At 33.6% G+C, this 14,663-nt stretch overlaps 2 protein-coding genes, 2 long non-coding RNA genes and 1 pseudogene across 5 annotated transcripts; 4 read left to right on the top strand and 1 right to left on the bottom strand.

Moving 5' to 3' along the window:
- Window positions 1-3,762: 3,762 nt before the first annotated feature.
- On the bottom strand, window positions 3,763-5,411 carry BEH1 (BES1/BZR1 homolog 1). Its single transcript, NM_114935.3, has 2 exons — window positions 4,837-5,411; window positions 3,763-4,751 (listed from the first exon to the last, which is right to left on the bottom strand). Exons 1-2 carry the CDS (start codon window positions 5,074-5,076, stop codon window positions 4,161-4,163), a joined length of 831 nt encoding a protein of 276 aa, NP_190644.1. The 5' UTR covers window positions 5,077-5,411; the 3' UTR covers window positions 3,763-4,160.
- Window positions 5,412-6,788: 1,377 nt separating this feature from the next.
- AT3G50755 lies at window positions 6,789-7,268 on the top strand (annotated as a pseudogene; the record flags this gene model as incomplete). The annotated part of the gene is made up of 1 exon: window positions 6,789-7,268.
- A 618-nt stretch (window positions 7,269-7,886) lies between these two features.
- On the top strand, window positions 7,887-8,121 carry AT3G08155. Its single transcript, NR_141398.1, has one exon. It is a non-coding gene; the product is annotated as an other RNA (long non-coding RNA).
- A 712-nt stretch (window positions 8,122-8,833) lies between these two features.
- On the top strand, window positions 8,834-9,035 carry AT3G08160. Its single transcript, NR_141399.1, has one exon. It is a non-coding gene; the product is annotated as an other RNA (long non-coding RNA).
- An 812-nt stretch (window positions 9,036-9,847) lies between these two features.
- GATL2 (galacturonosyltransferase-like 2) lies at window positions 9,848-11,413 on the top strand. The gene has a single exon (NM_114936.5). It carries the CDS (start codon window positions 10,088-10,090, stop codon window positions 11,111-11,113), a length of 1,026 nt encoding a protein of 341 aa, NP_190645.3. The 5' UTR covers window positions 9,848-10,087; the 3' UTR covers window positions 11,114-11,413.
- The last annotated feature ends 3,250 nt before the right edge of the window (window positions 11,414-14,663 follow it).

Genomic DNA, 14,663 nt, shown 5'->3' on the forward strand with positions numbered 1-14,663 from the left:
AAACCAATAATATTAAATTATTTATTTTGAAGGTTGATATTCATCATTAATAACCAATTAATATTGCATACAAAATTTAAAAAATTAATTTTCTTAAAACAATTTTTTTCTAAATAATAAAATAATAAGAAATAGAGAGAGTATATATCTCATTCATGTTTTCATTTTTGAAAAACGTGATTGCGATTCATTCAGCTTTTACGGTTTAGTGTTTTGAAAACGTAATAACTAGACAAAACAAATTAAAACTAACTTTACAACGTTTTATAATTTATTCTACAAAATCTATATCTAATTCAGTTTGTTCCTCTAACAATTATTCAATTATTTCCTACCAAAAAATCTTCATTCTAGATATATTTCTATTAAAGAACAAAACACTGAGTTTACCCCAATTGAATCTTTACATCTAAGATTGCTAGTTTGCTACACAGCATAATTTGATTAAACTCGAATGAAAAAAATATCTCCTATTTATTCTTTGAAGTGTACAATTAGTTAAAAACTTAAAATAGTTGACATATCGCAACCACATTAATGCTCAAGTTCTTTTTTTTCTTTTTTCTTAACATGCATGACATCGTTTTGTAAGATGCTATGAGATTTGAGTTTAGAAACAATAAAATTACATAAAAATATGTCGTAGAAAATTGTATTGCAGAATATTATTAGCTAGTGTATATTGTTTCTTAATGCAAATCTCATATCATCCTTACAAAAAGATGAGACTATGCCCATCCGAGTACAACATGCTTGCGAAATTAAAGAAGTTATCACCACTTTCCCTGACACCATTGACTAACTTTTTAACATTTTTCTCAATATGTTCCGATTTCAAATTCATGTAAAAGATCTATACATTTTTTTTTCAAAACTAAAAATACATTTCAGCATACGACGGAAACATGCAACCTAGTGATTTATACTGTAAAACGGTTGTCATGTATCATAACTTGAGTTCAAACTCGACGACAGTGTTGTCAACAATTTAAAAGCTACATTTTAGTATGACATGCCTTGTTCACATGTTTTGTAAGCGGAATTATTCAACTAAATTTATATGATGGACAATTAGCCTCTCTTAATACATATACATAAATTTTATATAACACATCAATAAATCATAGTTTTAGTTTGAACAGATTAATGGACTTCCTTTTTCCAAAAAAAACAGATTAATGGACTTCCGATACGCTCATTTTTATGAACTAATAAAAGTACTTCTACATTACATAGACTGATAAACCTGAACTCATGTCATGTTTATGGGGCAATGCATCTTAGAGATCAGACAAATATTATCTTAGCATCAAGCGTCCCCAGCCTCATAATAAAAATGGTTTCTATCAACACTTAGTTGACTTGTATAGTTGGAGAATTATTCAACATTTGATTTTTTCAAACAAAATCAATCAGCAATGGAATACGTGAGCAGTGCCGTATTGAGACAGAAATATCAGCTTCTCGTCATGGGCCAGTTGAATATTGGCCTACTAAATGCCGGATTACATAACGACACCGTGTCGGATGCTAATAGCAGCCGAAAATTTTACGATTTTTTTTCTTTTTTTGCCTGATGAAATTAACGGTATTTCTCTGGAGTTACGTAATATATTTTCTATAACCTCAAGTAGTGGTTATATATAAAAGTCATAATCAAAAAAAAAAAAAAGTCATTATCAAACATTACATGGTCCAAAAAGCATTCCATATTGATAGAGCATTTATGAAATAGTTTCGGCCCCATATGAAGATTTTGATAATTTCTTTTGACATAACAATTTGGATCAATACTTTCATTAACTGGACTAACTCAAGCTGCTAAATGCGTCATTGTCTTATTGATTATCTAGTGCAATTTTGACGAATAGTTTCGGCCCATTATAGTCTACTAAATGACATGTTTGAGCCCACTGAGATGGCGAAAAAAACTAACATACTCCTTTTTTTTTCTTTTGTAAACTATGTATTTATTATTTTATATGCAAGAAATGTGGATATCCAAAACCAAATGGTATGTGGAACCAAATTTGATAATAAAAAAGAGGGTATATGCACTAGATGACCATGAAATTCATAATATTATAGAAACTAACCATGGACGTATAGTACCTGTCGGAAACCAACTTTAAATTACTCTCATATCCTTATAATAGGGTTTTGGTTGAGGGGACAAATAACTTTATAGGCAAATAGCTTTACTACTAAAGCTTTCATAACCTCCTCTTCCCTTACAACAATAACCACCACTAGATCTGTAACACCACCGCCTCCTCCGTATTTAGTATTACTAGATCTGTAAACACTACCGCCTCCGTATTCACCACCATCATATCCATAACACCACCGCCTCTTCCGTATTCATCACCATCGCCGTTTACTTTTGTTGACATGTATTTTTATTTTAAAACATTGTATTTTTCAAAATTTCTTTTAAATAATACTTGTTCTTTACTAAAATTACAATGATCTGTGTGTCTCAATTCAAACGATAGCATGTAATTTTTGAATAATTCATGCTATTTTTCTATTTGATATGTATATTTTCCTAAAACGTTTGTATTTTTTGATAAGATAATATTTTTTAAAGATAATGTGCATTTTACTAATAATCCATGTTTTCTACTAAAATCACAAGTAAGTTACTGATTCATGATTCATGTTTTTTTTTATAATCACATGCAAATTTGTACAATCACATGTAATTTATAAATAACACATATGTGGTTTGCTTATCTCTGTTGAAACCATTTACCATATTGTCAAAACAATAAACCTACGTTCTAATGTAATAAAAATAAATAGCATGTCCTTAAATATCTTATGCAACACTTCTATACTCAATCACAACTGTTTCTAAATGGCTATCTTTTAACTAAGTTTTTTTTTACGTATACATTTTTAAGGTATAAGAGATATTGCATGTGATTTTAATAAATAGTGGTCTAATATTGCATGATTTTTTAAGAAGTAGCGGTGTAATCATTACTTCATATTGTCTTTTGTTCCCTACATGTAGCAGCTATTGTCGGAAAGAAAGAGTTTCTCTCATCTGTAAAGGTTAAAATAGTTATTTTGCAGGCTCAAAAAAGTTATTTACCCAACTTTTCTGTACAAAAACTATTTTCTTAATAATGCTGTCAAATTTGGTCATCCTCTAATATTACCCTAAAAAAAATAACATGAAAATGACCCGAAAAATAAATAGTGTGAGTTGTCGCCGAAGACAAAAAACACATTCGTTTCAATTCGTATTAGAGTGTATATAGTTGGTTTAGTTATGGTTTAGATTGGTTAGTATCTTTGGTTTAGTTTACTATGTATTTAAGTTTAATCATGTATCACATTACGTTTAATGAAGATTTCACGATTATTGAAAATTCGTACAAATATAAAACACAATTGTTGACAAATATATATAAACCAAGTGAACTAAAACCAGTCAACCAAAACGTAACAAACCAAAACTAAAAATTAAATCTTCGTAAACCTATGAAAAAGCTAAAATAAAATCAGTATTTATGACTGAAAAATAAATAAAATGTGAAAATTAGATTTAAGCCCGAATCAACAACTAAAAAGGACGATGCATCATACACAAACAATCTACGAAAAAACAAAAAGGTTAATGATACTGCCTTTTACAAATATATCAGTCTCATTCAAACTTTTATAAATTTCCTTTTAAACGTGTATAAGGACAGAAGTCTCAAACCACATGAACCAACCAACTTGTCATGTTTATAGCAAAACAGAATTGTCCAACAATAAGATCAAGTCACGCAACGATAGATTCATATAGTTTTTTTGTGTGTTTCTCATTCAATTTCTCAAAAGATAATATCAAAATTACAGGTCCACTAAAAATGGTGTGTTTATATAGATAGGCACATTGAAAAATCATGCGTGGTTAGAGATCACATTCACATGACCCCATCATCACATGGGGAGTGGTTACTCTCACTTTCACACACTTGCATTTTTCATTATCCACCATTACATATAAAAAAAAAAATACTAGATTTTGTGAAATGAAGCATTGATAAATGATAATGACTGTACAAAATAGTCATGAAGACAAAGACCAATCTATTAGCTACGATTTAACCGGAACCAATCTCGTACCGGACCCGACTAAATAGTTAAACCACGATATTAACCTAGCCGCGTCCTTTGGTGTTGTGACCTAGCGTCAGCTCCAAGTCATCGATACCAACATCGTGAATCTTCTCACCTTCCCACGGCTTCACCGACACATCTACTCCGACGGAGCTAACGCTTTTTCCGACCAGGTTAAATGTCGGCGACGGAGGACATGTCTGAGAAACGTTAACCGATTGGAAATTTCCCCATCGACAAGAATCAACCGTCGAAACATCCGATTCATCGCATTCTGGAATCGATGTGTAGTGATGGAGACGCCGTGTTGGGCTTGACGGAGCTGAGACTGGGAAATTACTGCTTTGCCATCTCGGAAGTCTCGGATTTGATCTTCTAGGTGAAGAAATCGGCGGTGTAACAGGGGCACTATTGGAAATTCGTAGAGGAGCGAGGTTTCCAGACGAAGCTAGGTTTTGGAGATAGGGAATGAGATAAGTCGAGGATTGATTCGGGTCAAACCGGGTCGGACTTGGGTAAGATGACGATGAAGGGCTAGCTTGATACGAAGGAATTGGGCTTTGAAAGGCCGATGATTGTGGACTAAGTTGGATTGACGAACACGGCACTGTTGTTTCTGTTGGTCGAGAACCCTGACGGAAAAAAAAGTCAATTCAATGTCTGAAAATTGTTTAAAAAGAATCAAAATTTGGATGAATCTGAAGTTAAAGTTGAAACCTTTCGATAAGTGGTGCCATCTTCATGAACGATCCAACCAGCTTCAAGACAAAGAGCTTTGAGGACTTCATTGTTGTCACAGTGTTTAGGAAGTTTATAATTGCCTTGAGATCTAAGTCCGGTGAAGATTTTAGCTGCTATTGCTCTTCTTCTTCTTTCTCTCTTCTTGTTGTTCTCTCTTTCCTTCCACGTCGGCATCCTCCCCGTCGCCGCCGTTGATCCTCCTCCTGATGCCGTCATCTTCTATCTCCCACTTTCTCTGTTTTTGTTTTTTACTTTTCAATGTCTGGGTTTTTGTTGTGTTTGCGTAATTCTCGAGGAGAGAAAAAATGACTAAAGAATTTTCCTTCACGAGGAGAAAAGAGAGGCAAAAGTTAAATAATTTTAATAGAGAAAGTTTCGTATTTATATGATTTGTTACGTATATTATGGACTAACCATATTAGTCAAAATAAATTTTGATGTGATTGTATGTTTGTAACTAATTTGGCATAATAAGGAAAACAAAAGGTGAAAAGGAGGTGAGAATCTATGACCTCACGTACTGATTTTGAAGTTGGGAAGTTTTATTATTAAAAAAAAAAAAAACTACTTTGTTCATCTGACAATGTTCGGTGGAAAAGGGATAATAATGTCTTTGAGTTTGGTTTCTTCGCCGTAAGATCACAATCTGTGTGGTTTAATCCAACGGACAAAACATGTCGAAGAAGAAAATGGTTGATGAATGATTGGTTAAAAAAAAAAAGATGCCATTTGGGTTTCTCTGGTAATTGTGGTTCATAAAATGTGACGATGAGGTTAAAAGTTTGAACGGCTCAGATTCAATGGTCCACACTACACAGCACCTTCTGCTCCAGTCAGGTCAACATGGGAATCATGTATATGTTACGTACCAGAGATTTGTGTGCCCTGGTGTGTGTGCCACACACGTGCGACACAGAAACCTCGAGCCGGACCGGAGCTATGGGACCCATTAAGCCTTCGAGCCCTACAATGCACGTGACTGTGGGGATCAAAAATTTTAGTATCTTTTTGTATTTGTCATGAATTCTGTCTACTACGATAGTATTTCTGTAACTCCCTCCGGTTCGAAAACTGTGATCCTTATTCTTAATTCTCGGTTTAGAATTAGTTCATTGTTCATAATCATTTATCTGAAATAATTCGATGAGACATGTGGCAATTTGTATTCAGATAAGAAAATAATGTGATAATAATGTTAGAGTTAGTTGACCAAAAAAAAATAAAAAAAAATGTTAGAGTTAGATCCAGAGTTTAAAATGGGCCGGGATCTTAGGCCCAATGGACATTTGATTTGTATAAAATTTCTCTAAAACCCCTAATATCCAGATAAATCTCTAGCAAGATTCAGATGTGTATGCAAGCAGTAGAACACGCAACTTATGAGGAGACCTTTCTTGCGCAACACTCGTCTCGTATATTAATATATAGAGATGTAGAATTGATATAAGTCTCTTTTAGCTTATGTTATTCACTACTCTCATGTAACTATAAATACATCTTGTATGTTTCTTTTATCTCATTCTCTCATTCTTTTCCAGGAAAATCATAACAAAAACATTTCTGGGAAAATCATCATCAATTTTCAACAATTTCTTCGATTCATCTTCATATCTTCATCTTCATCATCATATCTTCTCCAAAATTCATCATCCTTATTGTACGATGAGAGAATCAAGCCATTGATGCTCCATTTTCTTCATCATTTCTTTCATCCACCAAATCGAAGAAATTGTTACTTTCGCTATCATCTTCATCTTCGTTTTCTTCAATTCAATCATCTATTGATACTTCGGTTCTTCGATTCTTTGATTCATCATTGATTCTATCATCATTCATCGATTCTTTCGTTCAACATCATCTTTGGTTCAAAATTACAACAATGTCGACAGATCAATATGATAATTCGTTCTTTCTTCATAGCTCGGATCATGCTGGGTTGGTTCTTGTATCAGATCGTCTCAACACTGGAGCTGAATTTCATTCTTGGCAACTCTCTGATTTCTTGGAAGTCAAAGAAGCAGAATGTGGCAAGTAGTAGTAGTACAGAAGCTGAGTACAGAGCCATGGCAGTGGCATCTGATGAAATGGTTTGGTTGAATCAGCTTCTTCAAGATCTACATATTACAATCACAACTCAAGCCAAGTTGATGTGTGACAACAAATCTGCTATGCATATTGCAAATAATCCAGTCTTTCATGAAAGGACCAAGTACATAGAGATAGATTGTCACAAGACGCATGATCGTATAAAGCTAGGTTTTCACAAGGTTTTTCATGTTTCAACAGCTAACCAGCTTGCGGATATCCTGAAGAAACCTCTGCCCCCAGGTCCTTTTCATTCATTGCTTGGACGAATGTCAGTGTCAACTCTCTTCACTCCACAAGAAGGTTTTGATTCTAAGAGTTGAGGGGGGTGTATTAATAATATATAGAGATGTAGAATTGATATAAGTCTCCTTTAGCTTATGTTATTCACTACTCTCATGTAACTATAAATACATCTTGTATGTTTCTTTTATAATTAATGAGAAATTCACTTTCATCAAGTGTTAATATCGTATGCACAACTATAGTGGTGACGATCGGATTCTTGGTGACAATCAGATTATAATCAAAGATGATCGTAATAGGATCAATTCCGTGGCCATTCTTTAAAAATCGAGGACCTTACCCTGAAAATAGAAAAAAAAATTCATGAGTTTGGTTGTAGAATAAGAGTGTACAAGATTGTTCACTGCACTGTGTCATGGAGAACCAGCTTTTGATATGGACCCATATTTGAAAGTAACACGATGGATCAAATGCAAAGTATTTTAGTTGATAACAACAGACAAGTATAAAAAAAAATAATACATTGTAATATAATTATTGCTCATACGGGCCACCAAAATGGAACCCAGCCCACCCAATACAATCTGTATAATCTATTCGAGTTATCAACTAAAATATTAAGACGAAGAGCCTTTTAGTTTATACGTTATGCCATTGTAATGTTGGTTTTAACCGGTTTTTGGGCCACAAAAACGGGAAGAAAATTTGCTTCAAGTTCAAAATAGACAATGTAGTCTGAAAAAGGATGTGATAAAGACATAAAGTAAATGTCTCATTGTGCACAAGCGTGGTAAAGGGTCAGTCCTAGGCTATGATGTAAACTCGCACATAACTTAGGACGTCTGGTTTTTCCATTCTCGCCTTACAAAATAGCGCTTGGATGGAGAGTTAGGGCAGGGTTTCTTCAGGACTTGACCAGGTTTCCGTTTGGGTTATTTACCTGGTTTGCTATTGTTCAGCTATGTAGAAGTCCTCCGGGATTAGCCAAACACTCGTTGATCAGGATACCTAGTGCTAACTCTACAAAAAACTTCACATTATATATAATTAGTGTCGAGTGTCGACAATTGGAAGTATCTTATCCAAATACAGTATATATGGTTAATTAATCTAACCATCTTTGATAAATTAATATCCAATTTTTTTAAATAGCACAATTCAAATGAAACCCCACGTTAAACGCACATGCATGGCACATCGTCATTTGGGATCATTAATTAATGACGGTTTTGAATTAGAACAAAGGTCGTAATTAACCGAAAACACGGCTCGTTTTGTTAGTTGCAAATCAACTAGAGTAGTCCACACATCATTTTCAAACGAGTCTGTTACTTTCCCATCGACGTCTACACATTAAGGAAAAAAACATAAATACAAATCCAACGGAACGCTTTTGATGCAAAGCATAAAATTAATTAAAAAAAATATGGTAGATTAAATCGTAATGAGTAGAGACCATAATCATATGTTTTCTTGTAGAAGCATCTTTCAACAAGTTTTAACTGATTATTACATTTGTCATTTCAGTATATCTTTTCAATTGAAACTGCATCATATCAAATTATCAATCACCATATTTACAAAACAAAGTCAATTTCTTTGTTAGATTACCATTTTTCTCCTAGTTTTGGTAAAACTCTCCTAATGGGGTGGTAGGTCAGGTGCCACTCAGAGTAATACAATGATACGTGGCAAAGCCTAAGCATGTGTTCTCAACTCCCGCCAATTAATTACGGGTCGAACGGACCGGAAAATCAGTTCATCGCTTTAACCTCAGAATTTTCAGACAAAAACAAATAAATAGCTTTACTTTTGTAACTACCACGTTCATTTACCTCTCGGAGACACGTTAAATTATAAAGAACAAAAAATGAGAAGAGAAAATTACGTAGGTAATAGCATCCCAAAAAACGTTTTATAAGGTTTTAAAAGGTAACAATTTGAATAATTCACGGGAGAGAAAAGGGTGATAAAGTGTTTAATACAATAAGACTGAGTACTCCTCTTAATTTATTAAGCTTTAACACGTAAGGCATCCCATATTAAATGTGATAGTGCTAATACGACCACTCAAAATGTGTCACGTACAAACATTGACAACAACTTTATTAACCAGGGAACACACCCATATGTACCTATGTAGAGATCTTAATTATTCTCAAATGTATATGTTATCTGAGGAGACAAATAAATATTTTCTCTAAACATACCATATTATATTAAAACTCAAGAGCAATTACATAGTTTCTCCAAAATCCACCATTGGTTGCAACCGAAGTGGTGCATGAAGATATAAATTTTGCAATTGCATCCACACGTTTATTTCCATATCTTTAATTTTATAAACATATGTTTAGAGAGGTTTTGCAAAATATACATCGCAGCATATACAGAATCATACCTAATAAAATATCTAATAATAATATATACATATGGCTTATTCATTCAGGCGTGGAAGAGAGTGTTAAAGAGGAGTTAATACTGTTTAAGAATGATGGTAAATAAAGACTGAATCGGTCCAAAACATTTGATAGATTTTGCGAGTTACCCAAACTTAAACCTTAACTCATATAAATACATATCTTTTTCCTTTACGGGGGACAACACGCCAAAACTGAAATCTCGAGGAAACAAATCAACATTTAATAATGTTTTTTTTTTCTTTCTTCATGGCTAAAAGATAAAATAATTTCCTTACATAAACGAATAATATCTCGCCGACAAATTTCATTCAATAACATTGACTTTCTCGTCACCTCCTTTCTATTCAAACTCACTGAAAAAAATTTCCTAAAGAGTAAAGAAACTTCTCTCCTGTCTTTTCTCCTTCTCTATCTCTCTCCCTCAAAGCTAATAAATACAACATTTGCATCTAACGTTTCTCTAGCACAAAAATATGCACTCGAAGTTTATATTATATCTCAGCATCCTCGCCGTATTCACCGTCTCTTTCGCCGGCGGCGAGAGATTCAAAGAAGCTCCAAAGTTCTTCAACTCCCCGGAGTGTCTAACCATCGAAAACGATGAAGATTTCGTTTGTTCAGACAAAGCCATCCACGTGGCAATGACCTTAGACACAGCTTACCTCCGTGGCTCAATGGCCGTGATTCTCTCCGTCCTCCAACACTCTTCTTGTCCTCAAAACATTGTTTTCCACTTCGTCACTTCAAAACAAAGCCACCGACTCCAAAACTACGTCGTTGCTTCTTTTCCCTACTTGAAATTCCGAATTTACCCTTACGACGTAGCCGCCATCTCCGGCCTCATCTCAACCTCCATCCGCTCCGCGCTAGACTCTCCGCTAAACTACGCAAGAAACTACCTCGCCGACATTCTTCCCACGTGCCTCTCACGTGTCGTATACCTAGACTCAGATCTCATACTCGTCGATGACATCTCCAAGCTCTTCTCCACTCACATCCCTACCGACGTCGTTTTAGCCGCGCCTGAGTACTGCAACGCAAACTTCACGACTTACTTTACTCCGACGTTTTGGTCAAACCCTTCTCTCTCCATCACACTATCCCTCAACCGCCGTGCTACACCGTGTTACTTCAACACCGGAGTGATGGTCATCGAGTTAAAGAAATGGCGAGAAGGAGATTACACGAGGAAGATCATAGAGTGGATGGAGTTACAAAAACGGATAAGAATCTACGAGTTAGGCTCTTTACCACCGTTTTTACTTGTCTTCGCCGGAAACATAGCTCCGGTAGATCACCGGTGGAACCAACACGGTTTAGGAGGAGATAATTTTAGAGGACTGTGTCGAGATTTGCATCCAGGTCCAGTGAGTTTGTTGCATTGGAGTGGGAAAGGGAAGCCATGGGTAAGGTTAGATGATGGTCGACCTTGCCCGCTTGATGCACTTTGGGTTCCATATGATTTGTTAGAGTCACGGTTCGACCTTATCGAGAGTTAAATTTTAGATGTTAGTTTTCTTTTTTGGGGGGTAAAAGTATATTTTTGACTGAATGTGTAATATAGGAAGATGAATAATAATACTTGAATAAAATGATAGGAAGGATAGGATAGTCGAATGTGTAATTAGTTTGGTGATGGTAGTTACTTACTCTCGTAACGCATTGCCTACTTCTAAAATAATTAATTCGATACCTATAAGGTAATAATTGTGAATATGTATATCTACTCTACCGAATGTACTACGGCGAGTAATTACAAAGAAATATACTACAGCTTTTTTTATTGATGAATTTCCAAATATATATGTTTTGTTTTTTTTGCTTTTACAGTTGAATTTAAACACATCATCTTCCATTGATTATAGTATGAAAGTTTAATATTGAATTTGAGATTTGAGATTTTAGCAGAATATAGTCATCCACTTGGTTTTTTCCAATTATAAATCTTTGTTTTCCTCCATGCATACTTCTGTAGTTTAAGTTACAAAAGAATACCATCAGAAAATCGTCCACTAGTTAAATTATTTACAAAAATACACACTGATTCGTAGGCTTCTAAACATTATATGAAAAAGTAAGTTTGCTTAGTCTAAATTCCTTAGACTTGCCACCGTGTTTGTGTCTTATACATTCGGCTAAACAACTTAACAGATGTAATTGTAAAGAAATTAAATTAGAAACATCATTAGCTTTGTTAACCAAAAAAAAAAAAATCAGAATATGATGGTGTGTTAACGTTAATTTTTTACTAATCTTTTAGATGAAGCATTTCAATGTAGCATCATTGAAGGTTTTCTAGTGAACAAGATTGACAATGTTAATGATTTTATTATGTTTTATAATGTGATCTTTTGTATATTTTTCTATATATCTTAAAATTTTGCGTAGATTTATATAAATAGTCAAATAATTTGTGATTGTATGGGCTTTTTTTTTCTCTTCAAAATATTAGTCAAAGTTGTAAAGAATTTATCTTCGATAATGTAACATCTAAAAGTTTTTTTTTTTTTTTTTGTCGTGTGAATTGAGACTTTGATAGTTAATTTAATAATACTTTCTATATTAAAACTATATACAAGTCATGCAGAATAAATATGATTTGGCAGATAGTGATTCTAATGACGATATTGTCATATGGTAGTTGCAGTTTTTTTTGTTCGATTCCATAATTTTGAGCTGTATCCTGTCTAGTCAATAATACCATAATAGTTGCTTTGATCATTGTACTTAATATTCATATAGTACAAATAGTATCCAGTAATTTGGTTGTTTTTTCCTTGCGTAAATGAAATAAACTCGCCGGCCAAGAATTACGAGGTTGTCTTGTAGTTAATTACTACACATCAAAAGTCAACAAGTCAGCGCGTTGTCGACTACTTGATTAAACAAGGAAGCAACTACAAGTCTTAGTCTATATATGATTCTTCTATTTCTGTCACTCAATAATGTTCAAAACTTCAAATGGATCTTAGGTTTGATATGTCTAATTTGGTAAACAGAACTCACGTAGACTTATTGATCGCTGAGAATAGAACTCACGTAGACTTATATACAATTTGTTTTATATATTTTGATATTTAGACTTACACATTATCTTACGATTTCTACTGGATTTATGGACATGTCATATATATAGATACGTGAAGGTATATATGTAAATCTATAAATCTATGTCATATATACGTGCGATTATAAGATTAAATCACATAATTGAATGATTGATAAGCACATGCTATAACTACATTATACATGGCTATGTATTTTTCACGAATATAGAAAATGATGCGTGTGGGTCAACTCAATAGAGATTACGTCTGGATCTCGACGGATTAATATGCAATAGTGTAGTATACCAATGAACATGCATGTTATTTAGATCCTTTCGTTAGGTCAACTCAAGGATTATATATAACATGTTAACATGATCTATATAGATATAGTATTAGTCTATTTGATATCGAAAAGTGCTATTTTAATACTCAACGTACACCGAAAAATGCTTTAACTATTCTATTTAAATTTTAAAGACCAAACATTTAGTTAACAAATACCAAATAAATTAAAACCCCAAGTTATCTGGTTAAAAATGACACTAAAGCTGAAAAAATCCCAAATATATAAGCGTTAATCCCTTAACTTCTACTCGGTGCATTCTCTCTAAATTTTTCCTTTGATTCATCGAACTCAGTTGCGATTAAAGAGATATTGATGGCTTTGAAAAAGAAGTGTGAGGGATTGAGTCAAGTAGGTTTAGGGGTTTGAGTTCTTAAAGGAGGTAACTTAAGAGTAGTTTTACCAAATTTGTCGTGCAAGAAGAATATTTTTGACACTTCGTGGAAGTTGGGAATGGAAATAGCATTAACTTATGATGTCTCCTTTCCCATCTTTATTCAAAGAGACCTAAACACATTTGGTATCGTCTTTCTTAAGGGTGTCCCATTACCAACGAGACTAAAATCTCCGTTTCCACCACGTTCCCACTTTTCTCTCAGTTTTTTATTTCTCCTCTTTGTTTTCCTCTCCAAATGCATATATGAAACAAATCACATATATGAACGTTAAAATTCATGCATAGACTTGTTGATGACTATATATTTATCGTAGATTTCAAATTAACAGACAATTAATAAAGTATCTTCTATAAGATTTTTCATTAAAAAGATCTGATCACTACTAAAACGTTGAAAAGTCAAATATGCATATTACATATGAGTGACATATTAGGCCGGTGAACAATATGCCAAAGATCAGCCTAACCAACTCTCATGGCCTAATCGGGTCACAAACAAAATTTGACAGACGAAGATTATTACGTTTTTTTGTTTTAGTCAAAATCGGACAGACGTTTTTTTTGTTCCCTAGTTTTCGTGTACGACATCAAGACTTTAACGCGCAAGGAAACGCACGTTTTCTGAGTGCAAGCTTCGGCATACGAGAGAGGCCATACATTGACATGAATATACAAAGCCCACAACTTATCCATCCCATCATTAAAGAAATTTTATTTTATTTTAGTGGTTTAGGTTTTTCACCTTAGACATTCCAAAATTGATGATAACTTAAAATTTTCAAATAAGTTAACTGAACTTTGTGATACCTTGTAAAGTGAAATAACAAATCTAAAAGTTTTCGTTTTTTTTGTCAATGTGATAACGATGTTAAAGCAAACTACTACACTAACGCATTCATATTAAAATGTATGTAAAACTCCAACTAATTTGTCACAAATTTACAAGATATCGAGGCTTGATAAGGGGTGAAGCTTGAGAAAAACGAGGCTTGTAACAGCTTTACATAGGCCCGCTTATGGCTCCGTAATATTGGGCCTAATGAACATTTTGGGCTTGTATTTAGGTTAATTTGGATTTCAATATACGTAGTTTGTATTTGTTTTTGGTGAGTACATTATATTTTGTATTTGATATAAAATATAATTAGGGTAGTCCAATGCGTTTTTCTTAACAAGTCTAAACACATTTGTTTTTTTGTTTTTCCTGGCTTACAAGTTAGGTATACTCTCTTTTCATTACCTATAATAACAAAGACATC

This window comes from Arabidopsis thaliana, chromosome 3 (assembly GCF_000001735.4).
Source record: "Arabidopsis thaliana chromosome 3, partial sequence".
NCBI classification, from domain to species: domain Eukaryota; kingdom Viridiplantae; phylum Streptophyta; class Magnoliopsida; order Brassicales; family Brassicaceae; genus Arabidopsis; species Arabidopsis thaliana.

Excerpts from the sequence above, each read along its gene's own strand:
- GATL2 (NM_114936.5), top strand. The coding sequence starts at position 10,088 with ATGCACTCGAAGTTTATATTATATCTCAGCATCCTCGCCGTATTCACC.
- BEH1 (NM_114935.3), bottom strand. The coding sequence starts at position 5,076 with ATGACGGCATCAGGAGGAGGATCAACGGCGGCGACGGGGAGGATGCCG. Across the intron at positions 4,752-4,836 it reads ATGGCACCACTTATCGAAAG|GGTTCTCGACCAACAGAAAC; the intron begins GTTTCAACTTTA and ends TTTTTCCGTCAG.